The 22,355-nt window shown below is 34.8% G+C and overlaps 1 protein-coding gene across 2 annotated transcripts; it reads left to right on the forward strand.

The window, feature by feature from the left end:
• Window positions 1–150: 150 nt before the first annotated feature.
• LOC130186073 (guanine nucleotide-binding protein G(q) subunit alpha-like) lies at window positions 151–11,939 on the forward strand. 2 transcript variants are annotated; one of them, XM_056402798.1, is made up of 8 exons: window positions 151–508; window positions 716–872; window positions 3,416–3,600; window positions 6,892–7,046; window positions 7,340–7,468; window positions 8,905–9,034; window positions 9,586–9,739; window positions 10,414–11,939. In XM_056402798.1, exons 2-8 carry the CDS (start codon window positions 737–739, stop codon window positions 10,602–10,604), a joined length of 1,080 nt encoding a protein of 359 aa, XP_056258773.1. In that variant the 5' UTR covers window positions 151–508; window positions 716–736; the 3' UTR covers window positions 10,605–11,939. The 2 variants fall into 2 exon arrangements, with proteins under 2 accessions (XP_056258773.1, XP_056258774.1); XM_056402799.1 differs by having other exon boundaries at window positions 152–434.
• The last annotated feature ends 10,416 nt before the right edge of the window (window positions 11,940–22,355 follow it).

Here is a 22,355-nt window from a genome sequence, read left to right on the forward strand (position 1 = left end):
ATGTGCTCGTGTCTTTATTTCAACAGAGGAATGAGAAATATCTGTTCAGTGCATGTATTGGTTTTGATTGGTTCCCAGAGAAGGTGATGTGTCAGCCTGTTGCTGTAACTGTCACATGCATCCGTAGTTTACTAGTTAACACCGGAAATTTGTTCCCATAATGTAATAGTGAAAGCCCACACGGTTTCCCATCAGAGCACAGCCTTCCGTCACATGGTTCACTGTTGGTTTTTCACCCAGGACAAACAAAACCGGACGCTGAGGAGGATAACACCGAGCTTCACCTACAGCGGAGACAGAAACGGTGGCACAACAAGCCTTTTTTTTTTTATTTAAAGGGGAATAACTTTTGCCGTATTTCTATCATTCTGTAGCACTATCATGTAAAACTCCGCCATATTCAGCCCACCACGCCCGGAGCTCAGCCACCAGGGGTAAAAGACTCGCTACTTCAGTCTTCTTAAGTTGTTGCACAAAGTTAATTTCCTCTTCTCAAGAGAGGATAAAGGTAATACAAACAGCCTTGAGAGTAACTGCTTTACTTCCTCAAATTTACATTTGTTAAACCTTTTTTCCAGCTCAGGGGAACAGTTTTAGCTCAGGCTGTGGGGACTGTGGAGGGGTTCACCAAAATATACACTGACTTCAGGATATCGGGGCTTTTTTTATATTTTCCTGTAGAACTAACACTATGTATGTGTCTGTGCTCCTTAAGGTGAAGTGCTATCCAGGAGTTATGATTCTGAGCTCCGTGGGAGCTTGCTGCCTCAGCCCGGAGGCCAAAGAGGCTCGCAGGATCAACGATGAGATTGAGAGGCAGCTCCGCCGGGACAAGAAGGACGCCCGCCGGGAATTCAAGCTCCTACTTCTCGGTAAGAGACAAAAAATAACTCCTCTCTGTATCACTTCTGGGGTCTGTACAGTAACAGTACTGGAACAAGTATTTACATCTTGTACTTACGTAAAAGCAGAAGTATCCCACTGTAAAAATACTCCTTTACAATTTTATTCAAAATTTAAAGTAAAAATACATGTTTTATATGTGAAATCCCAATGAGTTAATTTATCCCAATATGTAAATTTTCCTCTGCAAAGTAGCAGAATATTTTAACTACTTGAGTATCTAAAGTACTCAAAAACTGTACTGAAGTACTGTATTACCAACTCAAAAAACATTAAAACATTAACTGTAAGAACAACAAAACAGAAGTATTATCAGCAAAATTTTATAAAAAAGTAAAAGTTATCATTCAAAATCAAAACATCCTCTTTGACTACTTCGCTGTGTAGTACAGTATCAGACTGTTTATACTGATGTATCAGCGTGTAAGCAGCATTTTGTTGTTGTAGCTGCTTGATGTGGAGCCAGTTTTAACTACTTTATATACAGTTAGCTTAGTCCAGTGGTTCCCAATATGGGGGTGGGGCTGCAAGATGATTATTGGGAGAGGAAACAAACATCTGTTGTTTTTTTCATGTAAAATATTGATCTGAAAAGTACACTGTTAAAAATGTAGTGGAGTAAATGCACAATATTTCCCTCTGAAATGTAGTGAAGTATAATGTAGCATAAAATGGAAATAGTCAAGTAAAATACAAGTAGCTCCAAACTGGTCTTAAGTACAGTAGTTTAGTTCATGTACTTAGTTGTTAGGTTAAATTTAGTTTTAGCTTGACAAAAGCAAAATGCTTCTTACATATTAATGCATAAACATATAATTAATAATGCTAATATGCTAATAATGCTAATAATCAAACTGCTGCTCAAAACTGTACTCAGCTACAGTAAATGTGCTTGCACCACTGATTATAACAAACAGAGAAGACACACATTAGTCCCATCTGGCAGATGAATAAATGATTGCTGCGTCATCTTGGGAGGACACATGTTACATTTATGTTACTTGACAAATGATGCATCAGCAATGCTGTGAGTAAGTCTAAGGTGTGAGGCAGTCACGCTGTTTGTGGTTATCCTGCTTTCAAAAATGACTGACTCCCTGATGAATGTGTAACCAACCTTTCAGGTTCAAAAGTCAGATGTGTAGCTACAGCACTGACAAAACAATGACTGCGTATTTTAAAGAAATCTTACACTAATACATTTGTGCATTTTTTGTATCATGCTGAATGATCCTACCTAGCATTTAATATAATATATATTTTAGTGAGGCTGAGATTAGAGTAGTGCAGGCTACTATCAACTAGTCCATGCTGAAATGTCATTGTTTCATTTTAACTGGCTGGAAAGCTTTGTAGCGTTGTCATCTGCAGGGGGAAATGCTGCAACTTCTTCTTGTTTTCAGACATACACACAGTCAGTTGTGAGACGACAAAAAACTGTTCGTAAAAACTGACTGAGAATAAACACAAGACCCATAAGGCCTCAAAACAAGATACAACCCAGACAATGGTAATTAATTTAAGTTCAAGATTGCATAAGAGTGAGACATGGAAGTGCTTCAAACACCATATAATCAAAACCTGTTGCCTCTGCTTTTGTTTGTCTGACAACACACAGAGTTAAGGGATAAGGCTGGTGACATGCTATATTTTATATTGTGAACAAATTCCATGAAGAAATTAAAACTAAAAATAAATTGATCCTGATGACAAGTATTGTCTGTGTAGTGAAAGCTTTATATAGCTTATTCATGTGAGACAGAGACCTCTACTGTTGTCCAACAAGACTAAGAGTCTACAGCCATGCCAGTGGCTATATATTGTGTTTAGAGCTACATGCTAACATCAGCATGCTAACATGCTTGCAGTGGTGATGCTGATGTTTAGCAGCTACAATATGTTGTACTTGTCAGTTTGCACTAAACACTAAGTACAACTGAGGTAGATGTGAATGTCATTCGTTTTGCAGGTTTTTGGTCATGAAGCAAAGTATTGGTCAAAGTGACAGTTTTACCTGATGAAAAGTCAATGGATCACCAAAGTGATTAAAATTCATCCCAAAAGGGAACATGACCGTCTGTACAAACTTTCTCCCAATAGTTGTAGTGGTATTTCAGTCTGGACCAAAGTGGTGGACTGACAGACTGACATTGCCATCCACAGAAACACTAGGTCGGTAGGTAGGTAGGGCTTCTGCCCTAAATGCTGACACACCAAATTCAAATGAATCCATGGCGAAAATAGTCCCCAACAACTATACAACTACTGATGATTGAGTAACTTCTCTTTTGAAAAGGAAGCTATACATTTGTGAGCTGTTTGTAAAAATGTATGTCCTCAGTAGGAACCAATGAGCCTGGGGCTGAGAGGCACAGACAGTGTAGGGACGTTTTGACAGATGGGTTTTATTGATAATTAAAAAAATAGCATAATGCCAGCCTTATTGTTTAAGTGTATGCATGTGTGTTGTTATGCATGTTGTTATGCATGTTATGTATCTGTTGATGGCCAGGAACTGGTGAAAGTGGGAAGAGCACTTTCATTAAGCAGATGAGGATCATCCATGGCCGCGGATACTCTGAGGAGGACAAGAGAGGCTTCACCAGGCTGGTCTACCAGAACATTTTCACCGCCATGCAGGCCATGATCCAGGCCATGAACACATTACAGATCCCCTACAAGTATGAACACAATAAGGTAGACCAGACTATTGTTTCTTTCTCCTTTTGTTTTTATGCTTTACACAGACAGATTGAGGAAGAGGTTTTTACCACACACACTCCCACAGAAGCGTGTGCAAGGTTTTAGCTCCGGCATCGACAGAGCCTGCAGTGTGTATTACTGTGTGTTCAGGGTAAAGTACTTCTGGTAATTTGCAACAGTGTTTAGATTCGCAATCCAGCTGCCAGAAAGTTTTGCCTACTTACAGAGCAGGCTGTCGTTTTGGAAAGTACACATGATGTTACACTGCAGGCATGTACAGACAGGTACTCCTGAGCCAAAAAGAAACAAAAGGGGAAGGAGACAGAGAATTCCCTGTTAATCATACAGGAGTCTGTCCCTGTCATACCAACAGCAGGAGCTTATTAATCACACAAATATGCTACATTAGTAATAGTTCTAAGTAAGGATGAGACCCAGATGAGAAGAGTGCTGCATTAGCCAAGTCTGAGTCAGGATGTGGGTTACTTTTTTTTTCCGTCTTGTCACCAGTGAGGATGAAGTTGTGTGGAACCTCAGAAAATAACAGCATGTCACTGAGCATGCAGATATTAGTGCAGAGCGTTTGTGGGCCAGAGGGTGACCATTCACTAAACCCCTCTCCTGAACAGCAACAGCGCGCTCATCCTAAAAGCTGTCTCTTTTATAATGTCACAAGTGCCACATGTTTGAAAATACAAATAATAAACCATAAACATGACCAATGTCTTGCTTGTTCAAGAATGAAAGCTCAGCAGCCAAATGATAATACTAAACAAAAGAACAGCTGGATATTTTCCCTATAATAATTGTATGGCTCTGCACTAATACAAGAAAAATACTGTTTCTTTATTTACATCTCTTCTATGTGGATGATGAGGATACTAAATCTTTGCCTAGGACCTATTAGCTATAGCCTCAGACTTTAAGCATAATATTGAGTGTTTGGCCATCAGTTTCATATTAGGAGCCTTTTTACACTGTTCTCATATCAAAAAGAAATCAGCTGGAAACAAAAATCGGTGGAGACGATGTTTTCAGCCCACACGTGGAGTTAAATAAGCTTAATTAGGCGGTTAGCGACAGCTGATCGACCTGCTTTTTCCTACCTCTGTCTGAACACAAGGTCCCATTGTTTTGAAAATGATGAAGAAAAAACAGACAGGTGTGACAACAATAACTGATGGAGGTGGGGCTCAGCAAACAGTCAGTCGGTTGGATGTAAGAGTGAGCTTTTAGTGAATTGTTAATTTTTCGGATTGATTTTTCGGAGTGAACAGATTGGAGAGAAAAGGGGTAAGAAAAAAAAAGAGAAAGAACAACAGATGCTGGCACAGCAGTTTCCTTCAAATTTCTCCCATCGTTTCTCCAAAGAGTGGGAACATGAAAGCAGTGAAGCGGGAGCCATGAAATCAGTCTTAAAATGTGCAAGAAAAAAGAAGGCAAAGGCTTCAGAGAATATGGCTTTCCCCAGAAATATAAAAAAGTAACTAAAAATAAACTCCCGTGGCATTTTGAACACATACAATCTCTGTTAGAAATTTTAGTCAGCCAGACATAACAGGAAAATTACTTACTATTCCTACAATATGTGTAGAGATGTGACTCAGCAAACAGCTCGTCAGATGTTATTGGTTACTTTGGAGTTAACAGTGATGTTATAAACTGGTTAAGCCCATTTACAGTGTGTACAGATGTATTACATAACACTGGAATTTACCTTAGTAAGGAAGCTCCTAGACATTCGTATCATGGTCATAATATCCCCTTTATCTCTGTAGCAATGGAAGAAACCATCAGATCATCAAACACAGCTGCCCATCAACAAAATTACAGTTTCAGTATGTCGTAGCTCTGTGTACAATAAGGCTGTTTATTGGAGGCAATGATACTCCTCCCATGTGATTATCCCAGTGTCCCAAGCAGCAGCAGATGAGAGCAAACAGACTTGAGTGTTTTCTGGATGAACTGCTGCACTGTGGGACCCCAAGGGATATGCAGTCAGGGAAATATTTATTATTAATCAGACACAAATTAGGGCAGTAAGGGTGTGATAGAGATTAAGAGTTCTGAGAAGACATAGGACATCAATCCACAAACCAAAATCCAGGATGACCCGGGACACATAGAAGCCTTTGTGCTTTAAGTCTTTGTGTCAGTGAATGCATATGAAAGGGAAAAAGACTATATACACTGAGGGTGAACAGCAGTGCTCTTGTTGCTACATCCGCTGTCAGCTTACTGTGGAGGTTACAGTCGGTAATTACTGCAGGACACAAAGGCAGCTTGAGTAAAATCTCTTGGTTTGAGATACTCTGACCATGGTTTTTGTAACAGAGTGAGGGGTCCCACATCATTTCGTGGTGTAATTATTTTACGTTGAGTAGCCAGCAAGAGTTTTCATTAGGGCTGCAACTGATAATTATCATAGTCGATGGATCTGTCGATTTATCATTTGGTCAATAAAAGATCAAAGGGGCGTCGAGTAGCTCAGTTGGATGAGCATCCGCCCCATGTGTAGAGGCTACAGTCCTCGCTGCAGTCGGCCCCGGTTCGAGTCCCACATCGGACAGCCCTTAGCTGCATGTCATTCCCACTCTCTCTGCCTCCCCATTTCCTGTCTCTCTCTACTGCACTATCAATAAAGGCACAAAAAGCCAGAAAACAATAAAAATAAATAAAAAAATAAAAGATCAAAAACCATCATGATTTCCTACAACCCAAGGTGATAACTTGTTTGTCTGACTAACTGTCTAAAGCCACAGAAAAGGACTTCAATAATTACCTGTCGATGGACTAATTGATTAATCATTAAATCATTGCAGCTTTAGTCTAAAAATTATCTCTCATCATAGGCACAACAATGGCTCAAGCCGGACAATTCTACTGATCACGTGTAGACAACCTAACTTCAGGCTGTTGGTCAGTCTCCTAAATATCAAATTGCCACATTAGCTTACTTATTACGGAGGCAGACTTTCCTACTTTCTAATCACACAGTGTTTAAATCAGGTATTGGACTCCGCTTGATCATTTCTAAGATTAGTAGTACCAATCAGGTTCTCTATTCTGTTTTAAGCTTTACCACTTATGACTTGTCAAATTGAAAAGATGTGGCTGTGGATGTAAGTGATTTTTGCACACTGTAAGCGTATGTGTGAGCGTACAGGTTTCATAATGCTACAAAAACAATGCACAAGATCACAAACATTAGATCATGTTCCTGTAAAGCACTCTGTAGTTATTTAATTATTCATTTCAGTGTGTCATTTGGTTGTTGTTGTTCAGGCCAACGCCGGTATTGTGAGTGGGGTTGATGTGGAGAAAGTAACAACATTAACAAACCCATATGCGGATGCCATCAAGAGCCTGTGGAGTGATCCAGGGATTCAGGAATGTTACAATCGGAAGAGGGAATACCAGCTCTCAGACTCAACCAAATAGTGAGTGTAAACAGAGACGAATAACTCCTCCTTTGCCAAATAGTTTCCACTGTATCATCTGCCAATTGTCTGTTTAATACACTCCAGAAGGGTTGAGTTCAGTGGTTATTCCATTTAAGGTTGTTGACAAAAGGCTTAAAAGGACTAAATAACTGATTAAAGTGAAGTGGCTGAAACAGAAACATCTATGACTTCAATATTTTACTATAAATGTGTCCTGTGCTGCTTTCATATCTATCTGACTGGTTTTGTTTTCATTTACTCCACTGTGCATTGTCATCCTGTGTTACCAGCTATCTGAATGACTTGGATCGAATCGCAGATACTGCTTATCTGCCAACCCAGCAGGATGTCTTGAGGGTCAGGGTGCCCACAACAGGTATTATAGAATACCCCTTTGACCTGGAGAATGTGGTGTTCAGGTGAGTGTTCATGCTGTTGTTTATTTTCTTATATTTTATGTTGTAGTGGTTTTATTGCAGGCGAGGCATAAAGAGTGAAAAAGTACTTGGGAGTAGGACAGGCAAATATACAGTTGACAATGGTGCTGTTTTGTGTAGTTTAGTATCACAATTGGATCAGTTTAGTTTCTCTCATGATATATTTTCTGGAAGTTCACTTCACTAATTGTTTATAAATGAAATTACCAGATGGGAGTGTCTGATCTTAGCCAATCCAGTGAACTACACAAATAAGTACAATAACTCAAACTGTCCTTCTCAGTGATTGAGCAACATTGCCCACAATTACCTAATACCCCCAGAGATAATAAGAGGATATACTGTATATGTTGGTATATCTAATATAGTTAAGTCTCTCCCCTATGCACTGTCACATTGCCCAACCTAAAATGAGAGTTTTAACAGCATAGTTTACAATAACACCCACATGTGTTTATAGCAGTATGGTTCTATGGATGGCAACGTCGGTCTACCACTTTGGTCCAGACTGAAATATGTCAACAGCCAACAGTCATGCATGCTCCTTTTGGTTTAATGACCTGCAAAAAACCCCCAAAACATAAAAATCAGCATGTTAGCATTGTCATTGTGACCATGTTAGCATGTAGATGTTAGCATTTCACTTAAAGCACCACTCTGCCCAGGTACAGCAACACACAGCAGCTAGCTTGGCTGTAGACTCTCTTCTTTTCTTCCTGTGTCCTCTGACAAGACTAAACTGCATTGTTGTGGAACCAGTCACAAGTTGGAAGCCATTATGTCTTGTTAGTCTTAGTCTTGTTTGAGCACAGCTGGACCTCATTTAACTATTAACTGTCTACAGTCCAAGGTCTTATTCTGCCCATTTATAAAGTAGTTTCATATCACTCATCAGCGACGTCAAATTAAGCTGGTTTTGGAAGTGAAATGTGTCCTTCTGAAACTAGCAGATATTTTGGGGAAGTGAAAGTTTCTGTTCCCTGAATTTAATCCTCACGCCATAAAGACAAATGCTGACGGTTCTGGTTGTCATGGGGATGTAATAAAAGCATTAAAGCCCCTCAACACTTAGCACACATGAATTTTAGGGCAATGTGGTGATATAGTGATATTAAGACAGATATCATTTAAATTTTATTTGAAGTTATTGTAATATTGAGATTGAGCCTAAATGTTGTCTTTACTTTTTCTTCAAATGCTGCAGTACAGTTAACTTAGCAGATACAACCTTTTGAACTTATTACACTGTCCTGTTTAGTCATCATGTCTAAATTACTTATAATCAACTCTCAAACGTTTCCTGTTATATTATCCTTATTATTAAATTAGCTCAGCCTCACAATTTGTAGAATAAAACTGTCTGTGAGTGGGTAATATGATTTTTTCTTTTTAATGATGGCATAATCCTGTGGCTGTAGGATGGTGGATGTGGGTGGCCAGCGATCAGAGAGGAGGAAGTGGATTCACTGTTTCGAGAACGTCACCTCTATCATGTTCCTGGTGGCGCTCAGCGAGTATGATCAGGTCCTTGTTGAGTCTGCCAATGAGGTAAAATGAGGGCTGCTACCTACAAAATATTCTGCTACACGCACAAGATAAGCTCTTGCTATATGTGTCGTTAGTCTGTACATGGGAAAGAAATGGGCTCACTTTGGGATAAGCAAAAATAAATCACTGGGAGAAATACAAAGGGACAATGTTTCTTTTGTTTAAAGCCAAACCTTTGAGGTGGAGATGACCCAGATCTCCACAGAGTCCAACACTAGTCTAGTTTCTCCCTCTCTCTCTCTGTCTGTATTTCTATTTCTTTCTCTCTCTCTCTCTTGCTCACTCTCTCTCTCTCTTTCTGGTAACAATGACAAACCTCATCATAACCCTCCTTTCTGGCAGTGCATGCAGTTCACCTGCAGGGGGAGCTCTTTAGTCGCTCTGTTCAGCAAAAGTGCAGCTCTCAGCAAGGCTTGTTCGCTTGATGAGATTACAGCCAATTGAATTTGCTCACACAGGCAATCACTGCTGAAGTACTGCTTTCAAACACTACGTCTGATTTCATATTTCTGCTCCCGCTGAGATGTCTGTGTCTTGTGATTTTTCCATAGAATCGAATGGAGGAAAGCATGGCCTTATTCCGGACGATCATCACCTACAAGTGGTTCAAAGACTCCTCAGTCATCTTGTTCCTCAACAAGATCGATTTACTTGAGGAGAAAATCATGTATTCACATTTGGTCGACTACTTCCCTGAATATGATGGTAAGAGGAACTAGTTCATTCTGGGCAAAAATGATTAAAAAAAAAAAATGCAGCTGAGCATGATGATGTTTCTGTTGTTTGCTTCATTCAACACACCACATGGTTTTGCTGCTACAGCCTCTCTTGATCTAGTATGCCCAGTAGTTTACAGTGGCTCATGTTGGCACGACTACATGCACACTCGAATCAACAAGGGCCTGCGAATGGAGAATCATTCACCAGAAAACAAGATGCCAAACTCCTGAAAGCAGGAAGAGGGGTGTATTTGATGTATTTGGCTACACAACAACAAAGAATCACAAAAAAAAAAAGTGTGTGCGACTGCTTAACAAGAACAGGACCAAGTAACACAGTACATACATCCATACAGTACATAAAACAATGTCCTGTTTTTTTTGTTTGTTTGTTTTTTATGCCAAAGCCATGAATTGGCTTTGAAACTGTAGCAGCATGTCTTAAATTGATGAAGGGTGAGTTTTATTGCTTATGAATTCAACTTTTCATTTATAAGAGGAAGATTATGTTATGTCTATTTTTAAGAGTTACATAGTATCCCTTAAGTGCTTTGCAACCATTATATATTACAGTTCTTTTATTCTTGAGCTTTTATGTAACTGCTGAAATGCTCTGGTGACTTTCATGTGCTGTTTTTGCCCTCTGTCTCTTTCTACCAGGTCCCCAGCGGGATGTCAAAGCAGGAAAAGAATTCATCTTAGACATGTTTGTGAGTCTTAATCCAAACGAAAAAAAAATCATCTACTCCCACTTCACCTGTGCCACAGACACAGACAACATTCGATTTGTCTTCCGTGCGGTGAAGGACCACATCTTGCATGAGAACCTGGAAGTCTACAACTTAGTTTAAAATGGTGGGCTCGGCGTCATAATTCAATCAGCTTTGTACAGCTGGCAGTCAGGAGAGCTCTGCAGTGATTCGGTTTGCCTCACACTGCTTCTGAACACTATAATCCAAAACAGGAAATTGAGAAGCTATAGCGCTTGTCGCCAAATGACTGTACTACTGATGTATTTCAAATTTTCCTGTTAGGCTCTTTGAAAATGGATGTCTCCAGCTATAATGAAGTGTGTCCCGACAATTAAAGGGCCTCTTTAGTGAGGGGTCTATTATAGTATGCACTCTGAAATTTATGGAGCTCTTTGTAAACGTTGTTGAGCAGAAACAGTATAAATGCACATTGATGGATTGAGAGGGAAAGAAAGTATTTCAGTGGCCTCAAAAGCCTTTGAGGGCTAGTAATGTACTAGGTCTGTCCTTCAGGGAATCTGTGGAAGTGGATGTAGACTAACTGCAATGCAGGACCTCACATCACTAACCCAAGTTGGTCAGAGTTGTTTTTTTTTTTTCTAAGTTAAGAACTGTTTGGAATACTCTAAATGCTTAGTTTGTGTGGTGACTTAATGGCAAACGAGTCAAAATTAACACTAATGACTTATTTTATTACAGATATTGATTTGCACACTTCCTTTTTGTAGCATTAGTTGTGTCGATCGTCTGTATGTGTGTACCTTGATCATTCCCACATTGTTTCGAATTTCACTTGACTTTGTACACTTTGCATTCGTCTGTGAGGGCATTGTTCAGTGTTAAACCACTTCTTTGTGAGCACAGCATTAGTAAAATTTCTTGTAATTTAACATATTTCAAAGAGACATTCGCATTCCTGTTTTTTTAAAGTCTCATATCAAAACTGTAAAATAAAGTGTTCACTTGGTTCAGGGACTATTTGGAGTTTTAAGTAGTTTTCTTGCCTTAAAATAATTTGCTAAAATGCCTTTAGATCTTGCCCTGTTGTTTATCTCAATGTGTTGTGTAAATATCGTATGGTACAGTATTTTCCTAGTTTTTTTTTCACCTTTGTTTGCTTCAAGGTCAGTGTTGAAATGCTAACTGCTGAGGAGAGAACTGTTATGTTAAGTAACCTCTGAGGCATTAAACTACAGCATTCTTGATATTAATTCATATGCTGTTCAAGGTATCAAATGCATGAATAAAAAGCTTATGATAGCATATCCACAGCACTAATGTTTACACGACCCTTTCCTTCATGTTAAAAATAATTACAGTCTAATTTGTACTGTTTAATTTATGGTTCTGTTTCTCTGTCACTGTGATATCTTAAAGCAGTCGTAGTGTTTTTTTTAATCTGATTGTATAAATAAACAGACAGTTTGCTGCTCATTTGCTGCTGAGGTTTTCGTTCTTTTTCTTTTTTCTTTTTTTTTTGTTAGTGTTTATTTACAAATCAGCTCCAGCACACTCTTTGCTTTGCAATTTAAATGTTTGTCTTCTTGGCTGCTCTGTCAGCTCATCTGGAGCGGTCCCGAAATCCTCCTCTGTGATACATCCATCTGGCCAGAACCTGCGGCAACACTTCTGTTATAGAGGTCCATATTTTTTAGTGTTGTACACAGAGTTTATATCGTGTGGCAAAGCACCTTTATTTCTGGAGGAAAGACACTGAATGTAAAGTGGCAGCAGTACGCAGGATTAGTGATGTTACAAAGATAGAGGAAGAGGTGAGGAGACTGCTGGGCCAAACACATTATCCAGTGAATATAATAACCAATAGGGCTGAAACTATTATTTTCATTATAGATTGATCTAACATTTATTTTCCTGACTAATCAAGTAAAGAGTCAATCCTCACGTTTAAGAATGTATTGAAAAAATGGCTCTAACGACAATTAAACAATTATCAAAATACATAACTTGCCCATTAGTTTTACTTATAGTTAGAATCTCTAATAAATGTTAGCCACAAATGAGGCTTTTTAAAAACACATATGTGTTTTCTTTGTGAAAACTACAGCAGTTTGAAGAGGATAGGGTTGGTCACAACATTGGTAGGGACGCAACAACCACACCACCCCTCCAAAACATGCCATAGTATAGTAAGGCATAAAAATTTGAAAAAGCGTCAAAGTCTATTAAGGCATAAAACATAACAGTATAGTAAGGCATAAAAATGTTAAAAAACGACATAGTATACTATGGCAAAAAATTGAAAAAATTACAAAGTATAATAAAGCATAAAACCATCAGAAAACGTCATAGTATAGCAAGGTATGAAGACGTCGTGCTATAATAGGGCCCTTAAAGCAAAAAAACCCACAGAGTATAGAAAGGCATAAAAACATCAAAAAACATCATAGTGTAAAAAGGCATACAAACATCAAAAAACATCATAGTATGATAAAGCATAAAAACATAAAAAAACATCATAGTGTAAAAACGCATAAAAACATCAAAAAACCTCATAATATAATGAGATATGAAGACTTCATGGTAAATTAAAGCCTTAAAAGTGAATAAAACGACATAGTATATTATAAGAAAAAACATGAAAAAACGACATAAAAAAATTGAAAAAATGACAATGTGTGATAAAGCATGAAACCATCAGAAAACGTCATAATATGACAAGGTACGAAGACGTCATGCTATAATAAGGCCCTAAAAGCAAAAAAACCCACATAGTAGAGAAAGGCATACAAACATCGAAAAACATCATAGTGTAAAAAGGCATAAAAACATCAAAAAACATCATAATATAATGAGATATGAAGACATCATGGTACATTAAGTCCTTAAAAGTGAATAAAACAAGATAGTATATCATAACAAAAAACATGAAAAAACGACATAGTATACTATGGCAAAAAAACTGAAAAAATGACAATGTGTAATAAAGCATAAAACCATCAGAAAACATCATAATATGGCAAGTTACGAAGACGTCATGGTATAATAAGGCCCTAAAAGCAAAAAAACCCACATAGTATAGGAAGGCATAAAAACATCAAAAACATCATAATATAATGAGATATGAAGACATCATGGTACATTAAGGCCTTAAAAGTGAATAAAACGACATAGTATATTATAACAAAAAACATGAAAAAACGACATAGTATACTATGGCAAAAAAATTGAAAAAATGACAATGTGTAATAAAGCATAAAACCATCAGAAAACATCATAATATGGCAAGGTACGAAGACCTCATGGTATAATAAGGCCCTAAAAGCAAAAAAACCCACATAGTATAGAAAGGCATACAAACATCAAAAAACATCATAGTATAATAAGGCATAAAAACATCAAAAAACATCATAGTGTAAAAAGGCATAAAAACATCAAAAAAACTCATAATATAATGAGATATGAAGACATCATGGTACATTAAGGTCTTAAAAGTGAATAAAACAACATAATATATTATAACAAAAAACATGAAAAAACGACATAGTATACTATGGCAAAAAAATTGAAAAAATGACAATGTGTGATAAAGCATAAAACCATCAGAAAACGTGATAATATGGCAAGGTATGAAGATGTCATGGTATAATAAGGCCCTAAAAGCAAAAAAAACCCACATAGTATAGAAAGGCATACAAACATCAACAAACATCATAGTGTAATAAGGCATAAAAAAATCAAAATACATCATAGCGTAAAAAGACATAAAAACATCAAAAAACCTAATAATATAATTAGATATGAAGACGTCATAGTACATTAATGCCTCAAAAGTGAATAAAACAACATAGTATAGTGTAGCAAGAAATATGAAAAAACGACATAGTATAGTATGGCAAAAAAATTGAAAAGATGACAATGTGTAATAAAGCATAAAACCATCAGAAAACGTCATAATATGGCAAGGTACGAAGACGTCATGGTATAATAAGGCCCTAAAAGCAAAAAACCCCACATAGTATAGAAAGGCATACAAACATCAAAAAACATCATAGTGTAATAAGGCATAAAAACATCAAAAAACATCATAGTGCAAAAAGGCATAAAAACATCAAAAAACCTCATAATATAATGAGATATGAAGACATCATAGTACATTAAGGCCCTAAAAGTGAATGAAACGACATAGTATATTATAACAAAAAACATGAAAAAACGACATAGTATACTATGGCAAAAAAATTGAAAAAATGACAATGTGTAATAAAGCATAAAACCATCAGAAAACATCATAATATGGCAAGTTACGAAGACGTCATGGTTTAATAAGGCCCTAAAAGCAAAAAAACCCACAAAGTATAGGAAGGCATAAAAACATGAAAAAACATCATAATATAATGAGATATGAAGACATCATGGTACATTAAGGCCTTAAAAGTGAATAAAACGACATAGTAGATTATAACAAAAAACATGAAAAAACGACATAGTATACTATGGCAAAAAAATTGAAAAAATGACAATGTGTGATATAGCATAAAACCATCACAAAACGTCATAATATGGCAAGGTACGAAGACGTCATGGTATAATAAGGCCCTAAAAGCAAAAAAACCCACATAGTATAGGAAGGCATAAAAACATCAAAAAACATCATAGTGTAAAAAGGCATAAAAACATCAAAAAACCTCATAATATAATGAGATAGGAAGAAATCATGGTAAATTAAAGCCTTAAAAGTGAATAAAACGACATAGTATATTATAACAAAAAACATGAAAAAACGACATAGTATACTATGGCAAAAAAATTGAAAAAATGACAATGTGTGATAAAGCATAAAACCATCAGAAAACGTGATAATATGGCAAGGTATGAAGATGTCATGGTATAATAAGGCCCTAAAAGCAAAAAAAACCCACATAGTATAGAAAGGCATACAAACATCAACAAACATCATAGTGTAATAAGGCATAAAAAAATCAAAATACATCATAGCGTAAAAAGACATAAAAACATCAAAAAACCTAATAATATAATTAGATATGAAGACGTCATAGTACATTAATGCCTCAAAAGTGAATAAAACAACATAGTATAGTGTAGCAAGAAATATGAAAAAACGACATAGTATAGTATGGCAAAAAAATTGAAAAAATGACAATGTGTAATAAAGCATAAAACCATCAGAAAACATCATAATATGGCAAGGTACGAAGACGTCATGGTATAATAAGGCCCTAAAAGCAAAAAAATCCACATAGTATAGGAAGGCATAAAAACATCAAAAAACATCATAGTGTAAAAAGGCATTAAAACATCAAAAAACCTCATAATATAATGAGATATGAAGACATCATGGTACATTAAGGCCTTAAAAGTGAATAAAACGAGATAGTATATCATAACAAAAAACATGAAAAAACGACATAGTATACTATGGCAAAAAAATTGAAAAAATGACAATGTATAATAAAGCATAAAACCATTAGAAAACATCATAATATGGCAAGGTACGAAGACGTCATGGTATAATAAGGCCCTAAAAGCAAAAAAACCCACATAGTATAGGAAGGCATAAAAACATCAAAAAACATCATAGTGTAAAAAGGCATAAAAACATCAAAAAACCTCATAATATAATGAGATAGGAAGAAATCATGGTAAATTAAAGCCTTAAAAGTGAATAAAAACGACATAGTATATTATAACAAAAAACATGAAAAAACGACATAGTATACTATGGCAAAAAAATTGAAAAAATGACAATGTGTGATAAAGCATAAAACCATCAGAAAACGTGATAATATGGCAAGGTATGAAGATGTCATGGTATAATAAGGCCCTAAAAGCAAAAAAAACCCACATAGTATAGAAAGGCATACAAACATCAACAAACATCATAGTGTAATAAGGCATAAAAAAATCAAAATACATCATAGCGTAAAAAGACATAAAAACATCAAAAAACCTAATAATATAATTAGATATGGAGACGTAATAGTACATTAATGCCTCAAAAGTGAATAAAACAACATAGTATAGTGTAGCAAGAAATATGAAAAAACGACATAGTATAGTATGGCAAAAAAATTGAAAAAATGACAATGTGTAATAAAGCATAAAACCATCAGAAAACATCATAATATGGCAAGGTACGAAGACGTCATGGTATAATAAGGCCCTAAAAGCAAAAAAATCCACATAGTATAGGAAGGCATAAAAACATCAAAAAACATCATAGTGTAAAAAGGCATTAAAACATCAAAAAACCTCATAATATAATGAGATATGAAGACATCATGGTACATTAAGGCATTAAAAGTGAATAAAACGAGATAGTATATCATGACAAAAAACATGAAAAAACGACATAGTATACTATGGCAAAAAAATGAAAAAATGACAATGTATAATAAAGCATAAAACCATTAGAAAACATCATAATATGGCAAGGTACGAAGACGTCATGGTATAATAAGGCCCTAAAAGCAAAAAAACCCACATAGTATAGGAAGGCATAAAAACATCAAAAAACATCATAGTGTAAAAAGGCATAAAAACATCAAAAAACCTCATAATATAATGAGATAGGAAGAAATCATGGTAAATTAAAGCCTTAAAAGTGAATAAAAACGACATAGTATATTATAACAAAAAACATGAAAAAACGACATAGTATACTATGGCAAAAAAATTGAAAAAATGACAATGTGTGATAAAGCATAAAACCATCAGAAAACATGATAATATGGCAAGGTATGAAGATGTCATGGTATAATAAGGCCCTAAAAGCAAAAAAAACCCACATAGTATAGAAAGGCATACAAACATCAACAAACATCATAGTGTAATAAGGCATGAAAAAATCAAAATACATCATAGCGTAAAAAGACATAAAAACATCAAAAAACCTAATAATATAATTAGATATGAAGACGTAATAGTACATTAATGCCTCAAAAGTGAATAAAACAACATAGTATAGTGTAGCAAGAAATATGAAAAAACGACATAGTATAGTATGGCAAAAAAATTGAAAAAATGACAATGTGTAATAAAGCATAAAACCATCAGAAAACATCATAATATGGCAAGGTACGAAGACGTCATGGTATAATAAGGCCCTAAAAGCAAAAAAATCCACATAGTATAGGAAGGCATAAAAACATCAAAAAACATCATAGTGTAAAAAGGCATAAAAACATCAAAAAACCTCATAATATAATGAGATATGAAGACATCATGGTACATTAAGGCCTTAAAAGTGAATAAAACGAGATAGTATATCATAACAAAAAACATGAAAAAACGACATAGTATACTATGGCAAAAAAATTGAAAAAATGACAATGTATAATAAAGCATAAAACCATTAGAAAACATCATAATATGGCAAGGTACGAAGACGTCATGGAATAATAAGGCCCTAAAAGCAAAAAAACCCACATAGTATAGGAAGGCATAAAAACATCAAAAAATATCATAGTGTAAAAAGGCATAAAAACATCAAAAAACCTCATAATATAATGAGATATGAAGACATCATGGTAAATTAAAGCCTTAAAAGTGAATAAAACGACATAGTATATTATAACAAAAAACATGAAAAAACGACATAGTATACTATGGCAAAAAAATTGAAAAAATGACAATGTGTGATAAAGCATAAAACCATCAGAAAACGTCATAATATGACAAGGTACGAAGACGTCATGCTATAATAAGGCCCTAAAAGCAAAAAAACCCACATAGTAGAGAAAGGCATACAAACATCAAAAAACATCATAATATAATGAGATATGAAGACATCATGGTACATTAAGGCTTCAAAAGTGAAAAAAACGACATTGTATAGTGTAGCAAGAAATATGAAAACACGATATAGTATAGTATGGCAAAATATGGAAAGAATGACAAAATATAATAAGATTAAAACCATCAGAAAACGTCATAGTATGGCAAGGTATGAAGATTTCATGGTATAATATGGCCCTAAAAGCAAAAAAAACCATCATAGTATAGGAAAGCATAAAAACATCAAAAAACATCATAATATAATGAGATATGAAGACATCATGGTACATTAAGGCCTTAAAAGTGAAAAAAAACAATGTAGTATAATAAGTGTAGCAAGTAAGTGTCATAGTGTAGTAAGGCATGACAATGTGAAACAACATCATAGTATAAAAATGTTTAAAATGTTAAAGTATAGTAAGGCATAAAATTTTGAAAAAAACTTCATAGTATAGTAAGGCATAAAATGTCAAAAAACGTTTTAGTATAGTAAGGCATAAAAGGTCATAGCATAATAAGGCATAAAAATGATAACAAATGTCATAGTATAGTAAGACATAAAAACTTGAAAAAACATTCTAGTATAGTAAGGCATAAAAATGTCAAAAGATGTCATAGTATAGCAAAGCATAAAACTTCATAGTATAGTAAAGCATAAAAGGTCTTAGTAAAGTAAGGTCTAAAAAGTCATAGAACAGTAAGTAATCAGCTGATGTGGGTGTAATTGTTCTACTTATCGTGTTTCACCACAGCCTCAGTCAGCCAATCATGTCGTTCCTGTCAAACTTTAAATCCATTCTCTCTACTGCTTTCAGCTGTCATTTCAGGCAGGTTGCTGTGACCCTCCTCCTCCCCTTTGAACTTCTGGCCTCATGTCCAGCGCCTAGGTGGAGCTCATCCGAAGCCATACCGCTTCATCCAGATCCTGACTTTATCACTGGGACTGTAGTTGAAAATGTATATCCTGTTATGTATGCTGGTGCTATTATATCTTGTAACGTATGTTTATACCATATACCTTCTTACATATGCTTGCGCTATAATGTGCTCACTTGAATGAAAACCACTGTGATGTGAACTCTTGATTTTCCAAAACAGTTCATAATTGTCATCACTGTGATCCTTACCACCTTTTTCTTGCTGTCTTTGTGAAGACTGTGACTGTTTTGGCTTTTAGCGGATTTCCTCCATGATGCACAGGATCTTCCCCCTCATTCCAATATGATGACATCACGACAGGGTCTAACCACCAAAGACTCTTCACTTCTCATTCTTGCTGTTTGCACATGGAAATAAAGTGTTTTGGCTTCTTTAATATCTGAGTCTTTCCTGATTGAACTATTGTAAGGCATACAAAAATATCAAAAAAAATCATAATATAGTAAAGAATAAAAATGTGAAGAAAAAGTCATAGTATATAATAAGGCATAAAACGTCTTAGTATAGTGAGGCATAAAACTACATAGCATAGTAAGGCATAAAAGTGTCAAAAAAGGTCAAAGTCTAGTAAGGCATAAAAATGTGAAAAAGCGTCAAAGTGTAGTAAGGCATAAAAGGTCATAGCAGAGTAAGGCATAAAAACTTGAAAAAACATCATACGATACTAAGGCAAAAAATTTTGAAAAAATTACAAATTATAATAAAGCATAAAACCATCAGAAAACGTCATAAAATAGCAAGGTATGAAGACGTCATGGTATAATAAGGCCCTTAAAGCAAAAAAAACAACATAGAATAGAAAGGCATGCAAACATCATAATATAATAAGATATGAAGACGTCATAGTACATTAAGGCCTCAAAAGTGAAAAAAAACGAGATAATATAGTATGGCAAAAAACGTGAAAAAACCACATAGTATAGTGTAGCAAGAAATATGAAAACACGACATAGTATAGTATGGCAAACTATGGAAAGAATTACAAAATATAATAAAACATAAAACCATCAGAAAACGTCATAGTATGGCAAGGTATGAAGATGTCATGGTATAATAAGGCCCTAAAAGCAAAAAAAACACATAATAAAGAAAGGCATAAAAACATAAAAAAACATCATAGTATAATAAGGCATTAAAACATCAAAAAACCTAATAATATAATTGGATATGAAGACGTCATAGTACATTAATGCCTCAAAAGTGAATAAAACAACATAGTATAGTGTCGCAAGAAATATGAAAAAATGACATAGTATACTATGGCAAAAAAATTGAAAAAATGACAATGTGTAATAAAGCATAAAACCATCAGAAAACATCATAATATGGCAAGGTACGAAGACGTCATGGTATAATAAGGCCCTAAAAGCAAAAAAAACCCACATAGTATAGGAAGGCATAAAAACATCAAAAAACATCATAGTGTAAAAAGGCATAAAAACATCAAAAAACCTCATAATATAATGAGATATGAAGGCATCATGGTACATTAAGGCCTTAAAAGTGAATAAAACGACATAGTATATTATAACAAAAAACATGAAAAAACAACATAGTATACTATGGCAAACTATGGAAAAAATTACAAAGTATAATAAAGCATGAAACCATCAGAAAACGTCATAGTATAGCAAGGTATGAAGACGTCATGTATAATAAGGCCCTAAAAGCAAAAAAACCCACATAGTAGAGAAAGGCATACAAACATCAAAAAACATCATAGTGTAAAAAGGCATAAAAACATCAAAAAACATCATAATATAATGAGATATGAAGACATCTCGGTACATTAAAGCCTTAAAAGTGAATAAAACAACATAGTATATTATAACAAAAAACATGAAAAAACGACATAGTATACTATGGCAAAAAAATTGAAAAAATGACAATGTGTGATATAGCATAAAACCATCAGAAAACGTCATAATATGGCAAGGTACGAAGACCTCATGGTATAATAAGGCCCTAAAAGCAAAAAAACCCACATAGTATAGAAAGGCATACAAACATCAAAAAACATCATAGTATAATAAGGCATAAAAACATCAAAAAACATCATAGTGTAAAAAGGCATAAAAACATTAAAAAAACCTCATAATATAATGAGATATGAAGACATCATAGTACATTAAGGCCTTAAAAGTGAATAAAACAACATAGTATATTATAACAAAAAACATGAAAAAACGACATAGTATACTATGGCAAAAAAATTGAAAAAATGACAATGTGTGATAAAGCATAAAACCATCAGAAAACATCATAATATGGCAAGGTACGAAGACGTCATGGTATAATAAGGCCCTAAAAGCAAAAAAAACCCACATAGTATAGGAAGGCATAAAAACATCAAAAAACATCATAGTGTAAAAAGGCATAAAAACATCAAAATACATCATAATATAATGAGATATGAAGACATCATGGTACATTAAGGCCTTAAAAGTGAATAAAACGACATAGTATATTATAACAAAAAACATGAAAAAACGACATAGTATACTATGGCAAAAAAATTGAAAAAATGACAATGTGTGATATAGCATAAAACCATCAGAAAACGTCATAATATGGCAAGGTACGAAGACCTCATGGTATAATAAGGCCCTAAAAGCAAAAAAAACCCACATAGTATAGAAAGGCATACAAACATCAAAAAACATCATAGTATAATAAGGCATAAAAACATCAAAAAACATCATAGTGTAAAAAGGCATAAAAACATTAAAAAAACCTCATAATATAATGAGATATGAAGACATCATAGTACATTAAGGCCTTAAAAGTGAATAAAACAACATAGTATATTATAACAAAAAACATGAAAAAACGACATAGTATACTATGGCAAAAAAATTGAAAAAATGACAATGTGTGATAAAGCATAAAACCATCAGAAAACATCATAATATGGCAAGGTACGAAGACGTCATGGTATAATAAGGCCCTAAAAGCAAAAAAAACCCACATAGTATAGGAAGGCATAAAAACATCAAAAAACATCATAGTGTAAAAAGGCATAAAAACATCAAAATACATCATAATATAATGAGATATGAAGACATCATGGTACATTAAGGCCTTAAAAGTGAATAAAACGACATAGTATATTATAACAAAAAACATGAAAAAACGACATAGTATACTATGGCAAAA

The sequence above is a fragment of the Seriola aureovittata genome, chromosome 18 (assembly GCF_021018895.1).
Source record: "Seriola aureovittata isolate HTS-2021-v1 ecotype China chromosome 18, ASM2101889v1, whole genome shotgun sequence".
NCBI lineage: Eukaryota > Metazoa > Chordata > Actinopteri > Carangiformes > Carangidae > Seriola > Seriola aureovittata.